This window comes from Misgurnus anguillicaudatus, chromosome 2, assembly GCF_027580225.2.
Source record: "Misgurnus anguillicaudatus chromosome 2, ASM2758022v2, whole genome shotgun sequence".
In the NCBI taxonomy this organism is placed as follows: Eukaryota; Metazoa; Chordata; class Actinopteri; order Cypriniformes; family Cobitidae; genus Misgurnus; species Misgurnus anguillicaudatus.
The window spans coordinates 14,322,076-14,349,958 of record NC_073338.2 but is presented as its reverse complement, the minus strand read 5'-3'; the positions used below and the strand labels follow the sequence as shown (position 1 = coordinate 14,349,958).

The following is a 27,883-nucleotide window of genomic DNA, read 5'->3' as shown; positions in this document are numbered from 1 at the left end:
ACGCGAGCATCTCCAAAACCCTCCGATAACAAGTAGGCCGCATTGAGTGCAACCTCAACCAAACTACCCGTACGACCGATACCCCATTAACGTCTCCCGCCCGTAATTCCGCACAACGAAATGATTGACAACCTTTTCCGCCAACGGAATGTTTGACTTCTGACAGCCCCTGTGCCGACGAGCCAATCAGCGCCCGGCGGATGACTTGGAGGCTGCGCTTTCGACGCCAGCTCTGGCAAGAGGTTAGTTCCTGCTCTACGCTGGCCGTTTCCTGTAATCGTACAGTGTTGTGAGACGGAGAAAGCCATGTGTGTCGATGCAAAGGTAAATTTAGCACCCCGAAATTATTGCGGGGAAAGTTGGGACAGTGGATGGCTGCGTTACTAGGGCATATTTTACTAGAAAATACGCCCTAGCCAAGTCGAAACAGCTTTGCGGCCTTGTCCGTGTCTTGTTCGTATAGTCGCGCTATGGTTTTTGTAGCACGTTGCCTTTGGTTTGGTCCGGTTTGTTGATGAGAGAGATTGAAAGAGAGTCCGAATGAGAGACTGTGAGGTGTGTTGTGAAGGATGGAGAAACGTATATGCAGTTTACATCGGCCTTTATGAAAATTACAAAATGCTGTGACACATACTTAGCATTTACAGCGGTAGGAAACGCCATTGTGAACATTGATGGGGTTTGTCGGAGACTGTTGTTTCATATTGATGGCAGGTCGACCCTTGTATTACAGTATCTATTGCGTTTATCTAATGCTCAAACTGAATTATATAAGACAACAAAGTGTAGGGAATTTATTTAAATGACACAACGTTGAGCTCTGTTTGACTTTTCATAACCGTGTTATGATACCGGCTCTGCGGGCACACCGGTCTGTCAGGTATCTAATGGAAAGTGATGGTACAGCCATTCAGTAAGATGCATGTAGTATAAACGCTTTAATTTATCCAAATTAACGTTTTATCCTCTTTTTATATTTTTAGTGCATCAGCACGCACATTTATTAATGGATTGCTTTGTATTCGCTCCAACCAGAGAAGCTAAAACTAACTCCAGAGGGACGGGGGAGAGAGAGTAAAGGAGGGTGAGCTGGTGGTAAACTCTCTTTTCCTGTTCCTCACTCCCTTATAATTCATCATTGCAGGTAAGCTTATTGTCTTTATTTCTTTTTAACCAGCTATTTAGTTATTCATACACGAGACTGTTCCTTTTATGAGGCTACGCATTGTTAATTTTAACCGAATAAGAGTTGTTTCTCTTTTACACAGCGTATCTCTTGTTGGATGTTCGTGTACCAACACTGGATATCACACATTCTTTGCTTATTTTCACAAACTCTTTAAAAAGATGGCAGACCCCATTATGGACCTTTTTGATGACACGCCACTGTTCAATTTGGATTCCCTGCCAGAGGACGCCTTTTCCCAAGGCTCCTCGGACCCGGTCGAGGAGGCATTGAAGTTGGCCTTGGGCCAAGTCGACCCACCTGCAGACCCCGGCGTGCCTGCGCTCGCTGACGCCGTCCCTGATCCGGTCCCAACGCCTGTCCCGCTTCAAACTCTTCAACAGCATCAGCCCACCCAGGAGATCTCCATTTCCCAAACTCCAATTTCCGTTCAGCCGGTGCCTCAGTCTTCTCTCTCTGTGGCTGGTAACAGCAGCGGGGCAGCAGCAGTTTTGCTGAGCTCCCCCGTTGGAGTACCTGTGTCAGGCGCTCAGGTCGTCACCCAGCAGGTACAGGCTCAGCAGATTTCTGCGGGGCAGTCAGGCCCCAAAATTGTTATACTAAAGGGTCCTCAAGGTCAGACTCAAGTGCTCCAGGGTGTCACAGGTGCCACAGGCTCTCCAGGGAAAGTCACCCTCGCCAGAGTTCTAACAGGAACCCCTCTTAGGCCAGGAATGGCGGTTGTTTCTGGGGGGACGGTATTAAACGCGACATCTCCTGGTCAGGGGCAGGTGAAAGTGGGCTCTGGGGTCCAAAGGCTGGTTCAGACTTCAAATGGCCCAATGAAGCAGGTGTTATTGACCTCTGTGCCCCAGTCACAGGCGCAGACGCAGCCTGTGCAGGTTCAGATATCCACGCAGAGTCAGCTGCAGCCACAGTCCGTCCAAGTGCAGTCTCAAGCGCAGGTGTCGCTACAGACGCAGGCTACGGCACCCGGAACCACAGCAACCATTCGACCTCAAGGTGTCACCCTCTCAGCGGTGCCACAGCAGGTCTGTCTTCGCTTTAATTGTGGTTTATTGTATTTTATTTGTGGGCTCAAAACCTACGTAGCCTCTCTCCTTCTCTCTTTTTAGGGTGAAGCTAAGAGGATCACTCTGGTGCTACAGCAGCCCTCGCAGGGTGGAGCCGGCCAGGCCGGGACGGTGACGGTAGGGGGATCTGCGGCTGCAGGGGCAGGTCAACAAGGCCAGCAGCCCAGGCTGGTGTTGGGCTCTTTGCCAGGGAAGTTTGTTTTGCAGGGAGGGCAACTGACGGCTCTTGCACAAGCCAAGGCGGGTCAGACGGGGGCGCAGCCAAAAGTGCTCACTATTCAGCTGCAAGTGCAACAGCAGCCCAACCAACAGGGAGCAAAGGTGAGCATAAAGACACGACATACAGTTCGTAGAGTGTTTGATTGTTGAGGATTAGTGGTTGACCGGTGTAGTTTATTAATTGCCAATGCAATGTGACCGATTGGCTGATGTGAGGCCAATATAACACAAATGTAATTACAGAGACAAACGGAAAATTGGTGATGCTAAATAAACATTTAATGTTTATTATACTTATCAATATATCCTCTTGAAAAGTACTTACAAGTTTTAAGTGTAGCTTTCTCCATCTGCTTTGCTCAGGCTGTTTTACTTTATAACTCAAAGTGTAGGTTATAACTTGATCAACACTTGTTTATTCCTGTTTTTGCTTATCTGTATCTTTGTAAAAAAAAAGCAAAAAATGACAAAAAGCAAAGTCAAGTTTTTTACAGTTGCATGCTTAGTGGCATGTAGCTTGGCATGAAAACATGAGCACATGGAAAGTTATAATCCAGTACAACCAGGGTTTGAAATGAACAAAACAGGGTTTGGTAAGACCCACTAGCCAATTTGGCGAGTTGAATGTAATTTTAAAATTGTAGTTTTCTTAAAAGTCGTGAAATTATAAACAACCTGCAACGCGACACTGCCAAACTACAACTCCCATGAGCGACCTACACTACAGTATTTACTGCTGTTGTTAATAAATATTTAAAGTGTTTGTCTAGGGTTTTTTGTTTATCTTTTCGGTCAATCTTTTACATCCCTGCACCACTTTTATTATATTCATTAGAAGCGTATTTATTCATACCTTACTAAACTGAATGTTTATCATGCAGCTAAATAGATAATATGACCTGTAGTAACGTAGGTGATATACATCATTGCTTGCGTGGTCAATCTGCATTTGCAAGGGTTTTACATCTAGCTAAATCAAGTAAAATTACTCTAAATCAAGTCATTTTAGCATGCCAAACTCAACTTTACTCATATAAGATGTATTTTGTCAATGAACAAATTGTGGCCAGTGAAAAAGCTGAGTGGCTAGTAACTTTGAAAAACCCCGTGCCACTTTGGCTAGTTAATTTTAAACCCTGAGTACAATGTTGCGGGAACAACAAATTTATGAAAGAAAGATATCAGCCGATTGATAAAGTAAATGGTCAATATAACAACAAATCCAAATATTGTCTGATATATGGCTATTAAGGGTGGGCTTTCAACTAACTTATGGTCAATATAAACATTTTTTTTGTGTCAAACAGTTTCAGTTGGTTTCTGGAGCAGCTAATGCTGGTGGCAGCCCTCAAGTGTTGCAGATATCTCAAGGACAGGGAGGACAAAGAGTGGCAGTGCCTCTTAAACTACTCCTGCAGCCACAGGTAGGATGACTTGTAAACATCTTGGCATTTGGCAGTTGTCTTTAGTAGACAAGAATGAATGAATGTTATATACTACCTGTGATTTAAAAAAAAATAAAAAATTCTACTTGCGGGAAGAAATGTATAAATGTATGTTATAAATAAAGTGAGACAGTTAAAGGAAAACACCACAGTTTTTTATATTTTACTATGTCCTTGCTTCAACTTAGACAAATTAATACATATCTATCTTATTTCAATGCATGCACTTAATTTTTGTACACCACTTCGTGAATGTGTTAGCATTTAGCCTAGCCCCATTCATTCCTTAGGATCCAAACCGGGATGAATTTAGAAGCCACCAAACACATCCATGTTTTCCCTATTTAAAGACTTGAGTAGGTACACAAGTAAGTATGGTGGCACAAAATAAAATGTGGCGATTTTTTTAAGCAGACAAAAATGTAGAACTGTATTGCACTTCGACCTCGGGCGCAGTGATATTGACCGAAGTTTGAGCGAGAGGGAGAGTAGTCAGGAGTGATGATGTTACTGCGTCCGAGGTCAGAGTGCCCTTCCACAACAATATAGTTCTCATTTTTTTATCCGCTTAAAAAAAAATCGCAGTTTTATTTGTGCCACCATACTTACTTGTGTAGCTACTCATGTGGCAGCCTTTAAATGGGGAAAACATGGAAGTGTTTGGTGGCTTCTGGGTTCATCCATGTTTGGAGCCATAGGAATGAATGGGGCTAGGCTAAATGCTAACACATTTACATCACGCTGTATAAAGATTAAATGCACGCATTGGAAAAGATAGGTATGTATTAATTAATCTAAGTTAAGGTAAGAACATAGTAAAATATAAAAAAATTGGTGGTATTTTCCTTTAAGTACAGAAATACAAGTTAGTGAAAGTGGTGGGAGAGTGATATTGTGAAATACGTGGGAATGCGTGATGCCATTTCTGACGCACGATGGTATGTGGCATTATGGTTTGTTTTATGAATTATTGTGTAAAAAGCTTGTGAATTTCCTTTTTTGTGATTCAGTAACTTGTGTATCATTCAGAGTCTAAGGTAAGGTTACTCATTACTCATGTACTTATTATTATCCGTGTCACTTTTCACAGTTAAACGCGGTCTCCAGTGCTGGTGGAACCGTTTCCGTAGTGAAAGTTATCAATACCTCGGCTGCCGGCTCTGCGGCCAGCACAAACACTACAGCTGCGTCTTCCGGTGTGCGTCTGGCAAAGGTCCAGGAGCCCGTGCGACGAGTGGAGACCCTGTGCAAGCAGGAGAAGGCGAATCGCATCGTTGCCGAGGCCATTGCGCGGGCCAAAGCCAGAGGAGAGAGGAACATCCCCCGCGTTCTCAACCATGATGAGCTTCCTCCTGGACAGACCGCGGCGGCCCTGGAGGGTGCCGTGGGAGCTGCCGGAGCCAAAAAGAAAGGAGGAGGTGGTGGCGGTGGAGGAGGGAGCAAAAAGAAAAGCCCGAGCGCAGGAGGAGGAAAAGTGGTCCCGGGTGGAGACAAGAAATCGAAGGCAAAGACTCCGGGAACTCCGGTTGTTGGAGCTGGAGGCAGTAAAAGTAAATGCAAGACTAAGCTGAAGTAAGTTATGTTTGCTTGCCCACCTTAAACATTGTTTCCGCATTATGTAAGGCTGTGTCTAGCGGTTGTGTTCATTATTTTGTCTTGTAGCACCATCACGCCTGTGGGTGGTAAGAAAAGGAAAAGAAATGGGTCCTCTGACCACTCAGACGTCGATCTTAGCCCACCTGTTTCGCCCCGCACGCTAGAGGAGGACATGTCACAGGTGCTGTGTGTATATATAAAATAGAAATGTGTCAGTCAGTTCTATATTGTTATATACAATGTAAAATAATTTATGCCTTAATATTAAGATTTTGGTCATACTGCCCACCTCTGCTTGTGTATAGTGACTCGTAGGAGCCGAATTAAGCCTTTGAAGCTCATTAGCATTCAATATAATAGCATGCATGGATTTACTTGAAAATTTGCACTCACATACTGTAACTTTAATCAGAAACGGCGCTCTAACCGGCAAGTGAAGAGAAAGAAGTACACCGAGGATTTGGACATCAAAATCACAGATGATGAGGATGAAATGGATGCAGATGTTGACGTGACCACACCTGCCGTGTCTACTCTACATGTTCAGCCCATGACAGGGGAACTCCAACCGGAGCTCGATGGGGAAGGTCTTCCAAGCATGCAGTTTTTTGTGGTGCGTCAGCATGCTAGTCATAGCGGCTTGGACCGTTTTCTATTGCTTGCATTTTCTTTCTCATAGCTGGTTAGATTTGAAACAAAAAACATTGAAACTGGAACGTTGGTTAATGTGAATCTGATTTTTTCCTCAGGAGAACCCAAGTGAGGAAGATGCTGCTATTGTGGATAAAATTTTATCTATGCGGTTGACCAAAAAAGAGGCAAGTATCTGTTCGCACTACTTATCACTCAGAATAGTGTTGCAATAAATTTTTACAATCTCTTATAAATGTTTATATTTCAAGGCAAAAAATCTAAAATGTAAAAGAGTCAGCAGCTCTTATGGTGAACGGTGTGTGATCTTAAAACTTTGAAGTGTCTTTTTTAAATGGGGATTATTAGGGATTGGTGTTGAGAACTGGTTAGTACTTGGGTCGGTACCAGACTATCGATAAGCTTCCGGACAAACAATACTGTTATTGATACTTGCGTTGTTTTTACTCCATATACATTGGTGTTAAAGGGATAGTTCACCCAAAAATGGAAATTCTGTCGTCATTTACTCTCAAGTATACATTTCTTCGTTTTGATTAACACGAAGGAAGATATTTTAAGGATTGTTTGTAACCAAACCATTTAAGCCCCATTCACTTCTATAGTAAGAAAAAAGAAGGGCCGCATTAAGTATTTGGTTTAACAAAACCTTAGCTTTTATATAGTGTAAAAAACGTCGCCAGGACTGCCCCGCAAGGCGAGGGCGCCAGCACAGGGATCGTTTCTCTTGGCGTCTACTCCGTGTAGTGAGTGGCAGTGAGAAGCAGCGCATTTCATTCGCCTATACGACGGACGACTAATGATTGAAAACCGTGTTTCCAAAACACGTCACTTGTTATTGACTGTTTGGATATATAAACATGAACACATTTTGTCTGTAAAGCCAGGTACAGGCTGTGGAGTGTGAAAGAATATAGCTAAAAATGCCGATCTTTAAGGTGTGTGTGGTGATTGAAATGATGTCATGGTTATAAATGTAAACTGACAACTGAAAATATTTAAATGAAAGTTTCTTTTTGTACAAAATGCTGTATTAAGCCCTATTTATAGTCGTGCGTAAGCTCTATGCCATAGGTTATCCGTAGCCTGTTCGTAGCTCTGAGTAGCCTGACGTGCACTTTGCAAAAATTTTTAACAGTGCGTCAGATTGGTCCACCAGAACCCCTCCCATCAGGTAAAAAAATTGCGTCATAGGTATTTCCGTTTGCGACGGTGAGAACAACGATGAGCCAAGTTAAGGAGTGATTTAATTCAAACTGCAACAAAAGTCACTGTTTATTTACTTCCATCATTGCTAGTCATCTCAAATTATACACAACAAGTTGTTGTTTCTTCTTCGTTTGTGGTTTAACTTGCCGAGCTGCTGCTTCTTTGACGATTGCGCTGCTACTGTGGTTAAACGCGTGGTTACTGTCCACCAGCAGTCTGCGCCTGTGTTTGCACGTCGACGGCGACGCAAAAGTATAAATGAAGAGTTTCGTTGCAAAACGAGATATCCATCGTTTTTTAAATTTTTCAGAAATCGCGTTTTTTGGTTGTGCATTCCAATTAATTTCAATGCAACTGCAGTTGGTTTGTTTTGATTTAAAACCTTCATAACTAAAGAAATACAGCTAAGTAGCACCATAAAACAAAACAATAACATGATAACATAATAATAAACATGTTTTGACAAAATTGTTAAAAAATTGATTTATCTCGTTTTGCAACGAAACTCTTCAAATGAAAACTGACGCGGAACCTACACCGTAGGACCTACGCACAACTATAATGAGCCCTTTACAGTACAGAATGTTTGTTTAAATGAAGCAAAATGTGAAGTTGCAACTCAAAAACTATGCGATGCAGCGCCACAGTTGCACTAAATTCTTGCGAAAAAACTAGCTAGGTATCCATTGAAACATAAAGCGAATCTTTTCAAAATTTCCAAAAAAAGAAAAACAAAATGCGAATTATTTTTTAACTTGTTGATGAAAAGTAGGCATTTTTGACGATACCGAATAATACGCAACTCAATCTGCTGTAATGACTTTTCTGACCCCGACATGCGCAGTGGGAACCGCCTGTGACGTGAACCGTGAAGGGGTCTATAGGTAGCGATGTATCGGCCACCGATATTTATCGGCCGATTTTTGATGAATTTGAAACCATCGGCATATCGGCAATAGCACGAGAAAGGCCGATACCGATTGTTTATTAATTAACTGCATAAAGAAATCCATTATATGTAAAAAATTAGTTAATGATGTTAATAAAATAAATGCTGAATAGCAAAAACCACCTTTGAAGGTTGTCATGCTGTCTTATTATATTTGTTTTAGCTTAATTTGTGCCTCTCTTATTATGTTGGTCAGTTGAATGTTAATTAGATCCAATCCATGTTCAGTAAAAATAATTTGATGCAGAAATAAACTAGCTAATAGACCAACTGTATAGTATTGTATACAAGTGTTTAATATTGGCATCGGTATCGGCCAGAAGTTGTCTGTTTAAATCAGAATCGGTATCGGCCCAAAAAAATCCTATCGGTGCATCCCTAATATTGATGAAATTTAAAAAATACCCATCCCTGGTGATAATGTTAAAATGGTTATAAATTAACTGCTGTTAATTTAAGGTAAAATCATATTGCAATTTATGTTGTATTCAATCAATTATTTAGCCTTAACAACATTTTATAAAGAATCAATCTGACTGCTGCTTGCCCTTAACGTTTCCAGGTTTCACCAGGGCAGTATATTAATGTGGAGGAGTTCTTTGTCAAATACAAAAACTAGTAAGTCAGCTTCTTTCAGATTAATGTATAGTGAAGACACCTTTCAAAATGTGTCATGGAAATATGTTTGTAATTTGTGATGTGTGCCTTTAGCTCATACATGCATTGTGAGTGGGCCAGTCTTGATCAGCTGGAGAGAGATAAGAGGATCCATCAGAAGCTCAAGAGATTCAAGACCAAACAGGCACAGATGAGAAATCTCTTTCAAGAGGTAAAACCCGGTTAAGTTAAAATTAAGCAAATATGCCTTGCTGTATGGCTGGTGGCTGTTAAGTATAGTTATAATGTTAAGTACACGGTTTTATCTCACTAACTCTGTTTTGGTGTAGGATGAGGAACCCTTCAATCCAGACTATGTGGAGGTTGATCGTATCTTGGATGAATCGCATAGTGTCGATAAGGACAATGGAGAGGTAAGGGACCTTTTTTTGCCGAAGGAAAGCTGTAAAGTTTGTTAGGCTGTCAAACTGTTAATGTTTAAGTCTGTTTTATGAGTGATTTCTTTATGAATTGGGGTACAGTGGTCATGTTTTTGTGTTTAGCAAGCAAAGACGATTCATTTCTTCTGGTAGATTGTAAATAATTTTTTAACTTGTTGATGAAGTGTTGATTTCTCTCTCATAGCCGGTTGTGTACTACTTGGTGAAATGGTGCTCACTGCCCTACGAAGATGCAACTTGGGAGCTGAAGGAAGACATTGATGAAGGAAAAGTGGAAGAATTTAGAAAGATTGAAAGTCGGCCAGCACGCCTCAAGAGAACCGTGAGCTCCTGTCCTTTTCATATCATATATCATTTATTAATGCACCTGTCTCCTCTACCAATGCCTACTCATAATAACATTTGATTTGCATGATTTTTGTTATTTACACATCAATAGGTACGTTTACTTGCAACCAAATAATCAGTTTTTTAAAGGGACAATCCACTTTTTTTTTGAAAATATGCTCATTTTCCAGCTCCCCTATGTTTAACATTTGATTTTTACTGTTTTGGAATCCATTCAGGCGATCTTTGGGTCTGGTGGTATCACTTTTAGCATAGCTTAGCACAATCCATTGAATCTGATTAGACCATTTTGATATTTTCCAATTTAAAACTTGACTCTTCTGTAGTTACATCGTGTACTAAGACCGACGGAAAATTAAAAGTTGTGATTTTCTAGACAGATATGGCTATGAACTATACTCTCAGTCTGACGTAATAATCAAGGACTTTGCTGCCTTAACATGGGTGCAGCAGGCGCAATGTTATTATGCAGTGCCCAAAAATAGTCCCCTGCTATTGAAAGTAACCAAGGGGATGACCTTAACAATCACTTTTTTTACTTTAATTCATCAACTTTAACAATGACTTGGGTAGTGCTGCCTCACGATTAGTCGCGACTAATCGTTTGCAGAATTCAAGTTTTTGTTTACATAATATATGTTGGTGTACTGTGTATAATAATTATGTATAAATTCAAACACACACATGCATGTATATATTTAAGAAATATTTGCATGTTTATATAAACTTTTATATTTTTATATAATTTATTTTATATATAAATATAAATATTAATTATATAAATATATTTTTTTCTTTAAATTATACATGCATGTGTATGTATTTATTTATACATAATTATTATACATGGTACACCAACATATATTATGTAAACAAAAACTTTTATTCTGCAAACGATTAGTCGCGACTAATCGTGAGGCAGCACTAGACTTGGGTCTGTTTTATGTTTTCAATGAGAGAGGAAAGACTGCTTTATATCAGCTTGACTTAATCTTCCATCAGCCTCGGCCACCTGCCAGTTCCTGGAAGAAGCTTGACGAGTCAAGGGAGTATAAAAATGGGAATCAGCTTCGAGAGTACCAGCTGGAAGGAGTCAACTGGTTGCTCTTCAACTGGTACAACAGGTAGCGTGGCCACAGTTGCCTTTCTAAAGTTGAAGGATGTAAAAGGCTGAATTTTCCATATGGGGGAATGTTTGATTATTGATGAGATCAGTTTTATAGTTGTAAGTCCATGTTTGATACCCTTTAGGTTGTGTCGGACTAAATGTTGACATAATGCTTTCTCACTCCACCTTCTTCCTCCTCCAAAGGCAAAACTGCATCCTTGCAGATGAAATGGGTCTTGGCAAGACCATTCAGTCCATAGCTCTCCTGTCTGAGGAGTTTTCTGCAGGCGTCACGGGGCCGTTCCTCATTATTGCGCCTCTGTCCACCATCACAAACTGGGAAAGAGAGTTCACCAACTGGACTGATATGAATGCAATCGTTTACCACGGCAGTCTGGCCAGCCGACAGATGATTCAGCAGTATGAGATGTACTGCAAAGATGACAAGGTCTGTTTATGTGCATTGTTATTTTTTTATTTAGAGCCTAGGTTAAGTAAGCCAATGAACTTGTTTGTATGCGATTCCCCCAGCATTCAGGCATGTTTATACTAGTTAGAGATTTTACCTTTCTCGTCATATGTTCTGTCTTCTTTAGGGACATTTGATTCCAGGAGCTTATAAGTTTGATGCTCTCATCACAACCTTTGAGATGATTCTGTCAGATTGCCCTGAGCTGAGGGAGATTTCGTGGCGATGTGTTATTATCGATGAAGCTCACCGACTGAAGAACAGAAATTGCAAACTACTGGACAGCCTTAAGATGCTTGACCTTGTAAGTGGCTTATTTAAGTTTTAACCCATAGGTAACTCATGCGCGTAAGGGGAATGTAGTATGTAGCCCAGGAGAGGCATTGCATGTTGTCGCAATGCGAATGCGTTAAATATCTGCGTATACATGTCAAACATTAGACTATACCCTGGGCTTAACGTGGCGTAATGTCACATTAAAAAGTGAGTAATTTAGTGTCTCATCGGAGTATCTTTTCATTAGAAACAACTAATTTAAGGAACAGAAAGAGTTATTAAAATTCCAAATATCAACCTGTATTTCGGCTACTACATTATATCGTTCTATAACTAGTTTATACATATATACATATCTCTGTAACATTGTGCAGTAGTTTTTATAATTATTAGCTTTATTAACTCTTTCCCCGCCAGTATTTTTTTTTTAAGTTGCCAGCCAGCCCCAGCATTTTTTGATTTAACAAAAGTTTAATGCCTTCCAGAAAGTTTTCTTTTTGAAATATATAAACATACAAAATAAAAATAAGAAAATAAAAACCTTTGCTTTCAAACTAAAAGGTTTTATCCTATCTTCATTTGTTTTCTTTTGATCATCTCAAAAATACAAAATTTTGAGAAAAAGCTGAGATAATTGCATTTTGTAAAGGTCTTTTGTTAGAGATCAGATTCAGAAACGTTTTTACTGTTTTTGATTCAGTGGATGCTTTAGTGTTTTATAAGTTGGGTAAGAGTGCCACCTAGTGGATTATAGCAAAAATATAGTTTGCCGTAAAAACTCATCATTTGCAGGGAAAGCGTCTTCTCTTAATTGACAAGATACATTTTAAGTATAATCAACTTGGACGACTTGTCATTTAAATTTTTATTTTGATTAATGATGAGTTGGTGTAACTTATAAAAAAGTTAAAACGTGTTAAAGGGACACTCCACATTTTTGAAAATATACTCATTTTCCAGCTCCCCTCGAGTTAAACATTTAGTTTTTTACCGTATTGGAATCCATTCAGCTGATCTCCGGGTCTGGCGGTACCACTTTTAGCATAGCTTAGCATAATCCATTGAATCTGGTTAGACCATTAGCATCGCGTTAAAAATAACCAAAGAGTTTCGATATTTTTCCTATTTAAAGGAACAGTATGTAGGATTGTGGCCAAAACTAGTATTGCAATCACAAAACTTGTGGCTAAAACTGGTACTGCAATCACTAAGACTGACAGAAAATTAAAAGTTGCGATTTTCTATGCAGATATGGCTAGGAACTATACTCTCAAACTAGCGTAATAATCAAGGACTTTGCTGCTGTAACATGGCTGTAGCAGGCGCAATGATATTACGCAGTGCCCGAGAATAGTCCCCTGCTATTGAAAGTTACCAAGGGGACTATTTTCGGCCGCTGCGTAATATCAATGCGCCTGCTGCAGCCATGTTACAGCAGCAAAGTCTTTGTCCAGTTACAGCATTTTTTGATTTTCACAAAAGTTTAAGGCTTTCCAGATGTTCCCGTGTTCTTCTTTAAATATATAAACATACAAAATATAAAATGAAAGAACAGATCCTCTGCTTTCAAACAAAAAATTACTTTTCATCCTCTCTTCATTTGATTTCTTTTATCATCCCTCAGATATGGGTAGGTTTCTTCAAAAATACTAAATATTGAGCAAAAAGCTAAGATGATTGTATTTTTGTAAAGGACTTTCGGATTCAGAACAATGTAGAATGTGACGACCTCTCTGACATGCATTATTCGTTTTTCCCTTTTTACAGGAGCATAAAGTGTTGTTGACAGGCACTCCATTGCAAAATACAGTAGAGGAACTCTTCAGCCTTCTGCACTTCCTGGAACCAGCTCAGTTTCCCTCTGAAATCGAGTTTCTCCGCGAGTTTGGAGATCTTAAAACGGAGGAACAGGTAAAGATATGCGGTTACAAATACAGGAGGCAAGATGTCGGCTTTTGAGAAGATCTCAATGATGGTCTCATTGTCTGTGTTTATTAGGTCCAGAAACTGCAGTCTATCCTGAAGCCCATGATGCTGCGTAGGCTGAAAGAGGACGTAGAAAAGAACCTCGCCCCAAAACAGGAGACCATTATAGAGGTGCATATAAGACTCTTAAATAACAGTATGCTGTTGTACGTTTGATTCTGATGGTGGTAAATGGTGTGGTCCTCAGGTGGAGTTGACTGATGTTCAAAAGAAGTATTACCGTGCTATTCTGGAGCGTAACTTCAGCTTCCTCAGCATGGGAGCCACACATAACAGCAATGTGCCCAATCTCCTCAACACCATGATGGAGCTTCGAAAGTGTTGCAACCATCCTTACCTCATTACAGGAGCTGAATCTCACCCTACCATAACCCAACAACATTCACGATCTTGTCCGTGTAGCATGCTTGCACGCTCCTCTTCTTGAAGATCTACAGACTTTCTCCATTTCAATTCTTTACATTCTTGTTCCATGCAGGAGCTGAGGAGAAGATAGTGGCTGAGCTGAGGCAGGTTTATGATCCTCTGGCTCCAGACTTCCATCTCCAGGCTCTTGTGCGCTCTGCAGGGAAACTGGTTTTGCTGGATAAGCTACTTCCACGCCTCAAAGCCGGTGGACACAAGGTGCTCATCTTCTCCCAGATGGTGCGCTGCCTTGACATCCTCGAGGACTACCTCATACACAAAAGGTATACACTATATAAACTAGGAAATAAAAACAAATATGTTGGCAATGTTATACTAAATTCAATGTTTCCGCCAGATACCTGTATGAGCGCATCGATGGGCGGGTCAGAGGAAACCTGCGCCAGGCGGCCATCGATCGCTTTAGCAAACCAGATTCCGACCGGTTTGTCTTCCTGCTTTGTACTCGTGCTGGAGGGTTGGGCATTAATCTAACTGCTGCTGACACCTGTGTCATATTCGACTCGGACTGGAACCCACAGAATGATCTTCAGGTTGGGGTCTCTCTTTGAGTTGTTATTTCAAAGCTTCAAAATAAATGATTTTCATATCATCCTTCTCGTTTTCCTTCTCCGCCCCATAGGCTCAGGCTCGTTGTCACCGTATCGGTCAATCTAAAGCGGTGAAGGTATATCGTCTTATCACCAGGAACTCTTACGAAAGGGAGATGTTGGACAAAGCCAGTCTTAAATTGGGGCTTGATCGAGCTGTCCTACAAAGCATGAGTGGAAACAAGGAGAGCAGTGTTAATGGGATAACAACATTAACCTTTACGTTGCCGTGTATAAGAGAATAAGAGATTGCTAATCTATAAACTTGTTTTCCGCAGATACAACAGTTTTCCAAGAAGGAGATTGAGGATTTACTCCGTAAAGGTGCTTATGCTGCCATAATGGATGAGAACGACGAGGGCAGTCGCTTTTGTGAGGAGGACATTGATCAGATCCTCCAGAGAAGGGCCACTACCATCACCATAGAGAGTGAAGGAAAGGGATCCACCTTCTCCAAGGCCAGCTTCGTAGCGTCTGAGAACCGCACTGACATTGCTTTAGATGACCCTGAGTTTTGGCAGAAGTGGGCCAAGAAAGCAGATTTAGACATGGACACTTTCAACAGGAAGGTAGGGTAGCTTGTATAATGTGGTTTGGATCTTCATCACTGTATTCTTGTTGTCGGGCCGTCTCTCATTTCCTCTTCCTCTTCTGTCTTTTTTACCCCTTGCAGAACACACTAGTGATAGACACACCAAGAGTGAGAAAGCAAACTCGTCAGTTTTCCACTCTACGCGGAGAGGGTGGTGAGCTGTCTGATATGGACAGTGATGACGACTACCAAGCACATAATTCTCGCCAATCCCGGACTTCCCGACGGTCCGACCGGCATTCCGGCGGAGGCTATGGACGTACGGACTGCTTCCGAGTGGAGAAACACCTACTTGTTTACGGGTTTGTGAAATATTATTTCTTCCTAATCACGTTGAGACTAGGGTTGTAAAGGGATGGAAACTTTCCATGGGAACTTAATCTGGGAAATTTTGGAAATATTCCAAATTGGAAACTTAAAGGGAATTTATGGGAGTTATTTGGAAATGTATGGAAATCTATATAAACTATAACATAAAAATTTAGTTTGGTCATGAGCAGTCATGCGTGCAAGGTATTACACATTTTAAAAATGGTTTAAAAAAACGAAAGAAAGAAAATTATCCCAAACTTTGAGGGTGTTTTGTAAGAAAAGATTTTTATTTTAAATAAATAGTTTTTTGTTTGAATAAATCTGTTGTTTAACTTTTTATTCGTCAAAAAAATCCTGATACTTGGGCTTATTACCGTGGGTTCACACCAGCCGCGTTTGAGGCGTCAACCACGTCTAGTTTGCCGCTTGAACAGTTTGAGTTTACTCGCTTTCGCGCATGAAATTCTAGTCATCAGTAAATTTGCGTTATGGAAGGCAGTCCCTCCAGAAAAACGCGATTGTGCGATCGCGCGATATATTGCATAATCAGTCAAAGTCCGCATATTTATGCGGGGCTGCATTTTTTCCAAATACGACGCACTTTCGCCGCATTAATTACATATTTCCGCGCGCAAAATATGCAGGGCTTGCATGATTTCATAATCTCCGCATTTTTGTAGCAAAAAGTCACATATATATTAGCAGAAAGTTGAAAAATTTTGCATTTACTTCCCAAAAGCGCAGCCGTGTCCTCTGTTGCCATGGGAACACTATGAAGTGACGTGATTATGTGACGTGAACATCATTGCAGCATTTGCAAGTTTCCGCAGTTTTTGCAAGTTCCACAATTTTCGCAAATTCCCGCAATTCCATCACATAAATTGCATAAATAGCCCGCATATTCCATCGCATTTTTTAAGAAAACGTGCCGCAAAATCGAGGATTTTTGCCCGTAACAATCACAAAAAAACTCTGTGTTTTTCTGGAAGGACTGGGAAGGGGCTTCTGTGATCTCTGCTTGCTTCCTGTAATCACGTCACTACTAGAGCAATCTCCTGACTAGGGCTGGGATAAGTGATTATTTTTTAAACGATTAATCTAGCGATAATTTTTTCGATGCATCGGTTAATCTAACGATTCATTTTATCTGTCCGATTCGACTTCGATTCGATTCTCGATTATATCCCCATTAATTAACTAATACCAATTTATTTAATTCATTTCAATATATGTTGTGTACAATAATATTACTCTTAAAATTTCAAAATAAAAAAGACTATACAAGAGCAAAATAATGCGTTCTTAGTCAGAGGTAGCATTCAATAAAGCGTTTGCAGCGCATACTGTGCAGTTTAGTAACAGTATAAAAATCTCAAGTTCACATTACTTTATTTTACATGCATTTATGAGCAAAACCTCTTCAATGTGCCTTTTGATGGTCAGTGTAATTTTTATAACTTTATTTGTTTAATCCACGTTGTTTTCATGCCGTTCTAGATAGATGAAATCAAGTTTGTTAAGATAGATGAGGACTCATTTACTGCTGTACAGAGAGTGAATAAAAGCGCAGTCTTCTGGCAACAGTGTGTTTTTACATATTTCATTGCTTTCTGTTAAATTGCTCAAAGTCATGACTGTTTAAAACACACTTTGCATCACATTCCAGATTTTATGGTAAATTGACACTTTTTCGCGTCAATCAACGAGCATTTAAACCATAAACAAAGCACTGTCACTTTAATTGTGCGTGTGCAGCGCAGTAAAAACATAACCGACGCAAAGCTTGCGCTGCTCATGCAGCGGGGTGCATGCTTGTTAATGTGGGCGCTGAAAAAAACATGCGCTGCTTACGCACTGTTCACACTTGCTGTGTGAAACCAGTGTGGACTGGAGACACTCGCTTTGCTACTACGGCTCTGCCATTATGGGTCTGACGAATCGACGCGCATATTTTGCGTCGACGTATTTTTTGCGTATGTAACGCAGCGTTTTTCATATCTTAAAGGAACAGTATGTAGGATTGTGGCCAAAACTGGTATTGCAATCACAAAACTTGTGGCTAAAACTGGTACTGCAATCTCACTACTGGTGGCCAATACACAAAATGACAACATAAACATCAGTTGAGGGCTGCAACACTTTTTAAATGACAATATCCTGGCCAGACCACTGTTGTCAGTGATGTATTTGAAATGAAAATGATTTCTTAATGTCTAGTGACATATCAGGGCCATTTTATGATTAATTGATATACATTTCTTACATACTGTTCCTTTAATTCGCACGAACGAGGCGGAATCGCGTCCGCCGCGCTAAACGCCTCATTCTCGCCGACCTCCAGATGCGTGTCAATGCGTCTTTACATTGAAATCACTTACGCTTGACGCCTCTACCGCGGCTGGTGTGAACACAGCATTAAGCCACAGTGTGCATGTGACAAAGGAATGTGCAGGGTAGAAATTAAACTCCAACTGCATTAAATCTTGTTGTTTTAAACAAAATTATGAACGACCCAATGAACGCTGCCGTTTTTTTACTTGAAATATGAACAAGACTTTATCTAAACAGGTGGGGGCGCTGGAGGGATATCCTGTCTCATGCTCGGTGTAAGCGGCGACTCAGCGAGCGAGACGTGGAGACCATCTGCCGGGTGATCTTGGTCTTCTGTCTACTTCATTATCGTGGAGATGAGAACATCAAGAGCTTCATCTGGGAACTGATCACGCCGCCAGAGAATGGACGAGAACCTCAAGCTCTGCTTAACCATTCTGGTACGCCTCTCTGTCGTTACAGTCATTGATGATGCCTTCTCTGTGTCTGGTTTGATACTGGCAGCCATCATTCGCAGTCACATATCAGGTCAACAAGAGGTAGCTTTTATAAAACGTTTCTACTTTGCTTTAGGTCTGTCCATCCCTGTTCCTCGTGGCAGGAAGGGCAAACGCGTGAAGGCTCAGAGCTCTTTCGATGTGCAGAAGGTTGAGTGGATCCGCAAGTACAATCCTGACAGTCTGCTCGTGGACGACAGTTATCGCAAGCACCTCAAGCACCAGTGTAACAAGTATGTTTTTTTTTTTTTTTTTTTTTTTTGAACAGACCACCTTAAAAAGCCGCCTGTATAGGACATCACTAGGTTTTGGAGTTATTCTGACTTGCTTTGCGTTTTAACATTGCTCTGTTTTCTTTTCCCTCTCAGAGTCTTGTTGAGAGTACGCATGCTTTATTACCTGAAGCAGGAGGTCATCGGAGAACATGCCGATTCTGTTTTGAGAGGAGCTGATGCAAGGTATTTGAGTGGTTCATCTTATCCATGCACATGGAGAGCAAACGGTGACACTTGACTGATGGCAGGTGTGTTTCTGTGCAGAGATATTGATATCTGGTTACCTGAAATGGAGCAGCAGGATGTTCCATCCGGTTGGTGGGACGCAGAAGCCGATCGATGCTTGCTTATCGGAGTTTATAAGCATGGTATGTGTGATCCTTATCTAATAAACGCACCCCACGTTAGTTTTGGCCGATATTCTCCATAGTGAGATCAGCCTTTGAGATCACAGATAGTATCAGAGGGTGGGGCATTAGTTTCCTTATTTATTTGCTAATTGTTTACTAATTTATGACAAGCCACTGGATTGGTGGCCTAAAAACAAGAGCTGCTTTACTTTAAGGGCATCTGGCAACACTGTCAAGACCGCAACCTTCTTAAACATGATGCCATTTGAAGGCTTAGTGCACGATTTCTGAAAAACGCTTTGGAAAAGGGAGTCGGGCCAACCATAGATATGTATAAAGGCTAGATGTCTTACGGCGGAGTCTCTAACGTCATCACCTGACGGCCATCTTACTTCAGACAGCTCGCTCACTCGTAGCATTGAGTTTAATGGTGCAGGTACTTTTAAATGACCATAACTTGCTCAGTTTTCTACCGATTTTTAAACGGTTGGGTTTCTTGCAAACGTTATTAACGTGGCTATAATTCTGGATGCTTTAACATGATTCATAAAAAATATTCATTAAGTATGCAGTATCATAGGTACATCTCTGACGTTTATAACAAAGCAAACCGTTTGAAAATCGATAGAAAATTGTGCAAGTTATGGTCATTTAAACGTACCTGCACCATTAAACTCAATGCTACGAGTGAGCGACCGCCCTGTGGTAAGATGGCTGCCAAATGGGGACGTTCCACTCTTGGCCAGCAGCGCGGGGGCGAGACATCTAGCCTTTATACATATCTATGGGGCAGAGTACCAAAACACACTTGTAGCCAATCAGCAGTAAGGGGCGTGTCTATTAACCAACATCGTTGCCTGGGTTGCTTATGTGTGCGGCGGGTCTATCAAAAGAAGGTCCAGATTTTATTGGGGTAGAGGTGTGTTTGTTTAGGCGATTTCAAATGTCAACATTGGCTTTCAGAGATCATGCACCCTGCATTTAATCCGAGCATGTCATTAGAAACAACTCCCTCACTAGTTCAAAGACAGGTCATTACAAGCGCTCTCGTGCAAGGAAAAACATGCAATGTGTGCGTTGGTGTCGCAAGTGCAGGTTATGCGGAAATGGTATTGTTAAACTATGATGATAATTGCATAATAATAATTTAAAACATTCTTGTGCAAACAATCGTCATGAAGGCTATCGCTATCGTCGGTATGTCTGACTATCATCGATAGTATCATCTATTAGCACAACCCTACCCTACATCTCAGTGTTTTTGCCTTTCAAAACTAACCTTTTTATTTTTCTTCTTTCAGGGTATGAGATGTACACCACCATGCGTGCTGACCCCTGCTTGTGTTTCGTTGAGCGATGTGGACGCCCAAATGAGCAGGACATTAATGCGGAGCAGCACGCAGTAGACCCAGAGCTTGGGGACGCGTGAGTTTGAGATCGCCAACTTTGCAGTGTCAGGGTTTTCGATAAATATTGTTGCAGTTTTTGTAACACAGGGTTTTTTTTCTGTCTTAGTGGGGACTACGATAAGTACTCAGAGGATCCAGAATTCAAACCTGCGTTGAGACACACCAAGGATGCATATGAAGAGGTAAATGCATTTGAATGAGATATTCATATTCTTCCTGTATTACCTACATACTTATCATTTAAAAAAAAAGACCTTACATTAAATCATAGAGGTTTTGCTCCTCAGGGTGATTCGCTGAATGCAGACAATGAGATTTGTGTGGAGGATCGCTCCGCACCCGTTCAGGTCGAAAGCGCTTCCTCAGGATCCTCAGATTTGTGTTATTGGCCAACAAGCTCATCGCTGACAGCTCGACTGCGTCGCCTTATCACAGCGTATCAGCGCAGTTACAGACGAGAGCAACTTAAGATCGAAGCTGCAGAGAAGGGCGATCGAAGACGTAGACGCTGTGAACAAGCCACCAAACTCAAAGAGATAGCCCGACAAGAACGGCAACAAAGGTACTCTTCAGTCTGGCTTTTCAGGAATCGTCCCGTATTTTAAGACATCAAAGCAGCGTTTCCGTATTAAAGGGATAATTCGGCCAAAAATGATAATAAACCCATGATGTACTCACCCCGAAGCTGTCTGAGATGCATATGTCCATAATTTTTCAGTTAATCAAATGTGAAGTTATGGGGTCCACGTCCTTGAAGTCCAAAAAATGTGCATCTATCCTTCACAAAATAAATCCAAACAGCTCCACAATGATAAACGAAGGCCTTCTGAGGGTAATCCGCGCCGTTTTGTTGTAGAAATATCCACATTTAAAACTTAATAAATGAAAATAACTAGCTTTCGGTAATGCCGCCATCTAAGTCGCGTCCGCATTCAAGATGAGCGCTTGCGCAGTTTACGGAGGTTTCTCTGCTGCTGCTCTGTGCCCCCGCCCTCCGAATGAAAAATGATGGACATATGCATCTCGGACGGCTTCGGGGTGAGTAAATAGTGGGTTTGATATCATTTTTGGCCGAACTATTCCTTTAAAGCTCTGGCGTTTAAGTAGACAACATGTTCTTAAAATAAAAAAATCATTTTTGTAGTCACAATTTGCTGAGGCAGGTTCTTTTTGTGTAATTCGTTAGACATTTTATTATTATTTATTTCGTTTTACAATCAAGTATGTATATAGATCTGAGATTAATTTTAATATCTTAATTGGGGCAACAACCAAAACACTTCACACATTTAACTACAGATACTGAAGAGAAATGCACTACGTTGTACAGTGCAGATATTTTGAGTGTCCCTTATTCTGTCCCTTACTTTCATTTAAACCACCAAGACTGTCCCTTATTTTCCTTTGCTGAAGTTGGCAACCCTATTTCAGGTGGACCCGTCGGGAGGAATGTGATTTTTACAGGGTGGTATCGACCTTTGGAGTGGAGAGGATAAAGAAGGAGGCCGACGCTCAAGAAGGGGATGAGCATTACATGGACTGGGCGCGTTTCCGTACGTTTGCTCGGCTTGATAAGAAAACCGACGAGAGCTTGACGCGTTACTTCAAGTGCTTCATGTCTATGTGTCGGCAGGTGTGCCACCTTCGACCGGCACGTGGTGATGGTACGTTTGAATTAGTTTAAATGTTCTAGGAGAGCTCAGTACACATTAATAGTTCAGAGTTGGATTAACATGATTGTTCTGCCTTATTTCTTTAAAGAATCTCAAAGCATGTCCCAGCCCCTAGCCCCCATCACAGAAGAAAGAGCCTCACGCACACTTTACAGGGTCAGCTTGCTGTGCCGACTACGCGAGCGCGTTCTCCCCCATCCGTCGCTGGAGGAACGTCTCGCTCTGGCGCCACCCAGCTCTGACCTGCCCAACTGGTGGAGCGTCCCACAGCACGACCACGAGCTGCTCTTAGCCGCCTCCAGACACGGAGTCAGTCGCACCGAACTCTCGATCTTCGCTGACCCGCAGTACACGTTCAGCCAGGCCCGCCTCGACTACCTCCAGAACCAGCAAGCCCAAGCGGCCTCACAGACTCTCGCATTCAGCCAATCGCAGGAGCTGACCAATATCAAAGAGGAGGGGCTAGACGATGGCTCTCGGCTAGTGGGGACGGACACCCTGTGTCACTCGGACTCCCTGGCCACGCACTTCCCTCACTCCGAGGGAAAAATTGGAGGGCAAGCTGGCTGGGGTTGGAAACCGAGCAAACACGCAGGGTCCAGTGGGAAGAAAGGAGAGAGAAGCGAAGCGGCCTCAGACTCGGATTCCGATTCAGACTCGGGCTCGTCGTCGTCTTCGCGTAATTCGGGCAGCTCGGACGACAGCGGAGACAGCGATGCAGAGAGAGAACAAGGTGAGGATATGCATCTCTATTTAAAACATGGTTTGTGATGACATCACAGTATAAAGAAACAGTCATTTGTAAATGTAACGAGTCCTATCTTCCAACAGCAGCTCTTAAGATGTGTGATGGCGATGAAGAGAACAGCATCCTGTCATTGACAGCGTCCCAAGACGGCGCCCCACCAGAGTCCCTTACTGACCCTCTCAGAGTCGACTGGCCCAAAGATCGCGCGTTGATAAACCGAATAGATAACCTCTGTTACCTCGTAATAACCGGGCACTGGCCATCAGGCCGCCGTTACATTCCCGAAAATCAGCTCAGTGGCGCGACTGAAGACCATGACCTTGGAGGTGACCTGGGTTACCCCCGAGTGGCACGTAAAAGCAACAGCGCCCTGTCTGCGGAGGCCGTCGAAGGCCAAGATACAGAGTTCACAGTAAAACTCCTGAAGGTGAGAAGGTGCTCATAAATCCTGGAGGGGTTATATTTGTGAATGTTTAAAAATAAAAGTGCATCTGTGTCTTTTTCTGATTTTTATGTTTGGATCTATCACTTTAGGAAGAGGGTCTGAAGCTGACGTTCTCTAAGCAAGCTCTGATGCCGAATGGGGAAGACAGCGGACGCAAGAAACGAAAGGACCAGGAGGTACATAAATGCACTCTCACAGACATCTATATGTGCATGAATACTTTAAAAGTTATGCCAAATGATAACATGGTGGTTGTATGTGCTTTAGCTTATAGGTGCGGAGGGAGTTCACCATGCTCCTCGAAGGAGGGACCTTCCCAACTGGCTCAAAGAGAATCCTGACTACGAGGTGGAGGGAGACATGCTAGAGGTAAGGACAAACCCCCGTTGAGCTCTACTGGAGTTTTTTTATATGTTTTTACTCATCTGATAATGTTCCTGTCATTGTTACAGCTTCTGGTTAATAGGACCAAAAGGAAGAGGAGGAGGAAGAAGGTGGAAATTGGTGCAGTACTTACAGGCAGTGAACGAGTTAAAGTCATAGACTTAAGGACAGGCAAGAAGGTAAGGAAAGCAAAGATATTTGCCATCTCTATCATCAGTAGCCTCTTTCACACAGTAATTCCAGTAAATTTTATGAATTGATCGAAATTAATTTACCAGTAAATACAAAAATGTGCTGTTCACACACGCATACGTCCTGTCTTTTTACCAGTAAGACATCATTCACACATCCGTATCAAAATACCGGTAACTGCTTTCTCACCGAATTTACCTGTGGCGTGTTTTTCAAAACAATTCATGTCCTTCATATCCATGGGCCGTATTTTGTTGTTTTTACGCCTGTGGCAAACGCTGACTGCCGCAAAGTTGCTCGTGACCAAACAACATTGCATTAGGCGACGTCAATCAAAAAAACTGCGTCTTAAACAACAGTACTGCAGGCTTTACAGAGGGTGTGTTAAGGATGTTGGCAATTTAGTAAATAGATGGTAAGCCTTTTTAAACCACTTTTGTGAAGAAGTGAGGATGTTAACTTCAGGTGTGCTCGACTTTTAAAGCAGAGTGTGTGTAGAAACGTCCGTAAACTGTGCGGGGGTAAATGCGTCATTTGTATCAGAAAGTTATGATTGGCCCGAAGCTGTCAGTGCAATCTGACATCGTCCGTTTTAAATGATGCTAATCTCTATATTTTGTTCACACATAGTGTAGGTAAATTACCAGTAATAGGTAAATTACTGGTAATCTTACAACCTCTCTTACTGGTAAATTGGCAGCACTGATTTCCCAGAAAGGTTCTGTTCACACATGACCTGTTAACTGCAATTTACCAGTAAATTACCAGTAAAGACTGTATGTGTGAAAGGGACAATTAACACAGCATCCAAATAAACAACACTTGTAAACACTTGTTTACCTGAAAAATGTGACTGGCTAATTTTGGAGGACCATTGTTGATAAAACACCCGTGACCAGTTGGAGTAGCATAGCTGCTAAGTTAAGACTGTCTTATCACTGTAAATAAAGATTTGCTGGTTCAACTTAACTCTTTCCCTGCCAGTGTTTTTTTTAAAAAGGTGCCAGCCAGACCCAGCATTTTTTATAATGATGAAAACTCGTCATTGGCAGTGAAGCATTTTTCTCTTAATTGCTGAGGTAACTCGTCAATGGTGGGGAAAGAGTAAAAAAGTTGAGTTGCCTGGCTGTCTTAAATTTATGAGTTAATTTTACGTAAAAAAGTTTTGTTGTGAACTAATATTTTTACGTTGAATTAACTAAAAATTTTAAGGCAACCGGATAACTTACAGTACTTTAACTCAAAAGTTTAATGCCTTGCAGAAAATATTCTTCTGTAAATATATAAACATACAATATATCAAATGAAAGAACAGACCCTCTGCTTTCAAACAAACAAACAAAAAAGTTTCATCCTACCTTCATTTGTTCTCTTTTTATCACCTCTCAAATATGGGTGGGTTTATTCAAAAACACCCAATTTTGAGGAAAACTGAGATAATTCCATATTTGTGAAGGACTTTTGATAGAGATCAGATCCAGAGTGATCTTTAAAACATACACAGAGTTCTTTCTCTTTCACGTGAGGCGCTTCTTCCGGGTTGTAGAAGTTGCGGAAGTGCCCACCTGGTGGATAATAGCGGTATTGCGGAAAGCCGGAAATTCTCGTCATTGGCAGGGAAGCGTTTTCCCTTAATTGACGAGTTATATCGTCAATGGCGGGAAAAGAGTTATGTTAAAATGACTTTTTACAGTGCAAGAACAAATCTGACCAACTAGCAGTTAGTTCAGGCTAATTAGTCTTACCCTTTTGGATTCAAATTTGATCAATACACATTTTATGCAACTGAAAATAAAAAGTAAGGACTAATTTTGAGGAAAAAAATAGTGCGCGAGCTTGTAAGACGTGTCTAAACTATTTATGCAACTGTTTACTGGTGTAATTTTGTGTGAATTATTGGATGAATTTATGGTGTGTTGCTTTTCAGTTTGGTGGAATATATGGCCCTGCACTACAGGACCTGAGGGAGCACCTGGAGGAGAATCCTAACCACGCTGTTACCGCAGAGTGGTCTGAAACTGTTCGCGGCTCGGTCAGTGTTTCCTGTATTATCTTAGTATTGTGTATTGTTCAACCAAATTGTCATTCTCATCTGCTCTAGTCTTTTCAGATAGATACATAGAAGATTAAGATACATAGAAATAATTAAAAGATCGCAATGTCTATATCACAGATTGCAAATGGCAATGATTTGCTGTAACTGAATGTTTTTATACTTCAAATAGTCATACCACAATACCATGATACCAGAGGGGTTCTTTTTAGCTCCATGTTAAAACCTATGGTTTTGAAACGTGTGTTGTTGTATAATGCCCAAGCATAACAGTGAATTTCTTTTATTCTGGAAATTGTGATTCTTCTCTTGAATTTCAGGGCTTCTTGCCAGAGAGTTTATTCCATAGACTGTTGACTCCCCATTCTTCAATCCCCAAAAAGAGCCGACATTACCTTTCCACCCCTTCGATCCAGTCCGATGACCCTCTCCTGGGAGGTGGAGAAGGCGAGACGTTAGTTTCTGACGGAGCGTACATGATGGACGACGAGGACCTGGAAGACGATGGCCACCTCGCATCATCTCACCACTTTCTTACTCCTGCCTACGATGTGAAAATGGAGCCGAGCGCTCTGGATATGGACGAAGGTGACAGTTTGTCACAAGGTGGCTACGATAGCTCAGACAGGGAAGCCATTTTGGATGACGTCATCATGGCACCTAAAAATTCAGACTCTTCCTCGAGTTCAGAGGATTGACCAAATCGCAATGTTCAATGTAGTAGAGTGAGATCATGACAGTCTTTTATTTTATTATATTCTGCCTTCATTATTTTTATAATTATTGTTGATGTTATTGCTTTAAATATTGAGTAACACATTTTTTCTGGGGTTGGCCTTCTACTGGACTGTTATGAGTAAATTGTGGAGAGGAACAGGCGTCACTCGTTTTTCTTTACTTTTTTTTACATCTTGTTCGGCACGTTGTGCAAAACCCCAATTCCAGCTGATTAAAATATGTCACTTAACCCATAGCAAGCCCTTTTCATCCATTATGGCTCTGAAAGGTTTCCCATCCTCAGGCTGAACTGTATAACAGTGTGCTGGAGGATTCAGAGTCATGCACTGAGCTGAGCCGTCGTGGTGCCTCGGTCTGGTGAAGAACATGTTTTTGTTGGATGTATATCATTTTTTTTGTGCGTGCGTGTGTGTGTGTGTAGGGGGGAGGGTAGGACTTGGGGTTTAGGATTAGTTACTGAAACGTTGTTAGACAGATGATGGCTGTATTGTATAGTTGGTCCTATGCCTGCAGTGATGCAAAAATTATGAGTTTATTCCTGTTTCATGAACTGACTCCAACTGTCTCTGTGATATAAATATGAATAGCAGTCTACATTGGAAACTGATGTCTGTTTAATTTATTTCATGTGTCTGTCTGTGTGGTACATATTGTATATGCTAACAAAAACACATTGGGTGTTTGTATTTACATTTCTTATGACATTCTGAGTGAAAGGGCAAATCATCATGCTCTTCTGCTCTGTACAAGCAAACTTGCTAACATTCATAGACATGGAGACTTAATGAATTTATTTTATTGTGGCTTATGTATAGCCATTGCCTTGAATGTTGTACTGTTGTTAAAACTGTACAGCTGTAATGACTATTCACTAACTGTAATTTTATTTTACTGCTGGACAGTTCACACCTCTGTGAGCTATAAACTTTGTTAAACTTTTAAAATGGCAAATTAGTTGCTTTTTAAAAACAACACATAATGTAAATCACATAATGTGTCAGCAGTTAAATAACATCTGCTACTATGTTGGATGAGGAAAATCAATCTTTTCTTTTACTTACCTTTTTAATTTTTTTCTCACCTTAGCTGTGATCTTTGGTTTTAGTAGTTTAGTTAGTAGGTTTAAAAAAAAAAGAATTTTTAAAACTTACATCCGGTCCTTGATTCTGATTGGTCGGTGTTTTATTCCCGATACTGTGTATCCTTGCGCACACCCTTCCCAGGTCAACGCGCATCTGTTACAGTTCACGCTCGGTCAGGGACTATTTTTTTCAGCGGAAGGAATGCTCCAGCTG

General features: G+C 41.3%; 1 protein-coding gene across 1 annotated transcript; it reads left to right on the top strand.

The window, feature by feature from the left end:
* Positions 1-182: 182 nt before the first annotated feature.
* chd8 (chromodomain helicase DNA binding protein 8) lies at positions 183-27,191 on the top strand. The gene is made up of 39 exons (XM_073873209.1): positions 183-324; positions 984-1,144; positions 1,269-2,217; positions 2,302-2,580; positions 3,786-3,902; positions 5,014-5,495; positions 5,586-5,700; positions 5,932-6,132; positions 6,269-6,337; positions 8,891-8,946; positions 9,040-9,157; positions 9,276-9,359; positions 9,571-9,708; positions 10,737-10,858; positions 11,047-11,290; positions 11,439-11,615; positions 13,355-13,498; positions 13,586-13,684; positions 13,761-13,927; positions 14,059-14,262; positions 14,337-14,532; positions 14,622-14,795; positions 14,871-15,158; positions 15,263-15,483; positions 18,062-18,264; positions 18,398-18,554; positions 18,690-18,779; positions 18,861-18,964; positions 20,248-20,371; positions 20,462-20,537; positions 20,643-20,917; positions 21,769-22,019; positions 22,117-22,761; positions 22,860-23,203; positions 23,311-23,397; positions 23,489-23,590; positions 23,674-23,784; positions 25,725-25,829; positions 26,171-27,191. Exons 3-39 carry the CDS (start codon positions 1,348-1,350, stop codon positions 26,546-26,548), a joined length of 7,617 nt encoding a protein of 2,538 aa, XP_073729310.1. The 5' UTR covers positions 183-324; positions 984-1,144; positions 1,269-1,347; the 3' UTR covers positions 26,549-27,191.
* The last annotated feature ends 692 nt before the right edge of the window (positions 27,192-27,883 follow it).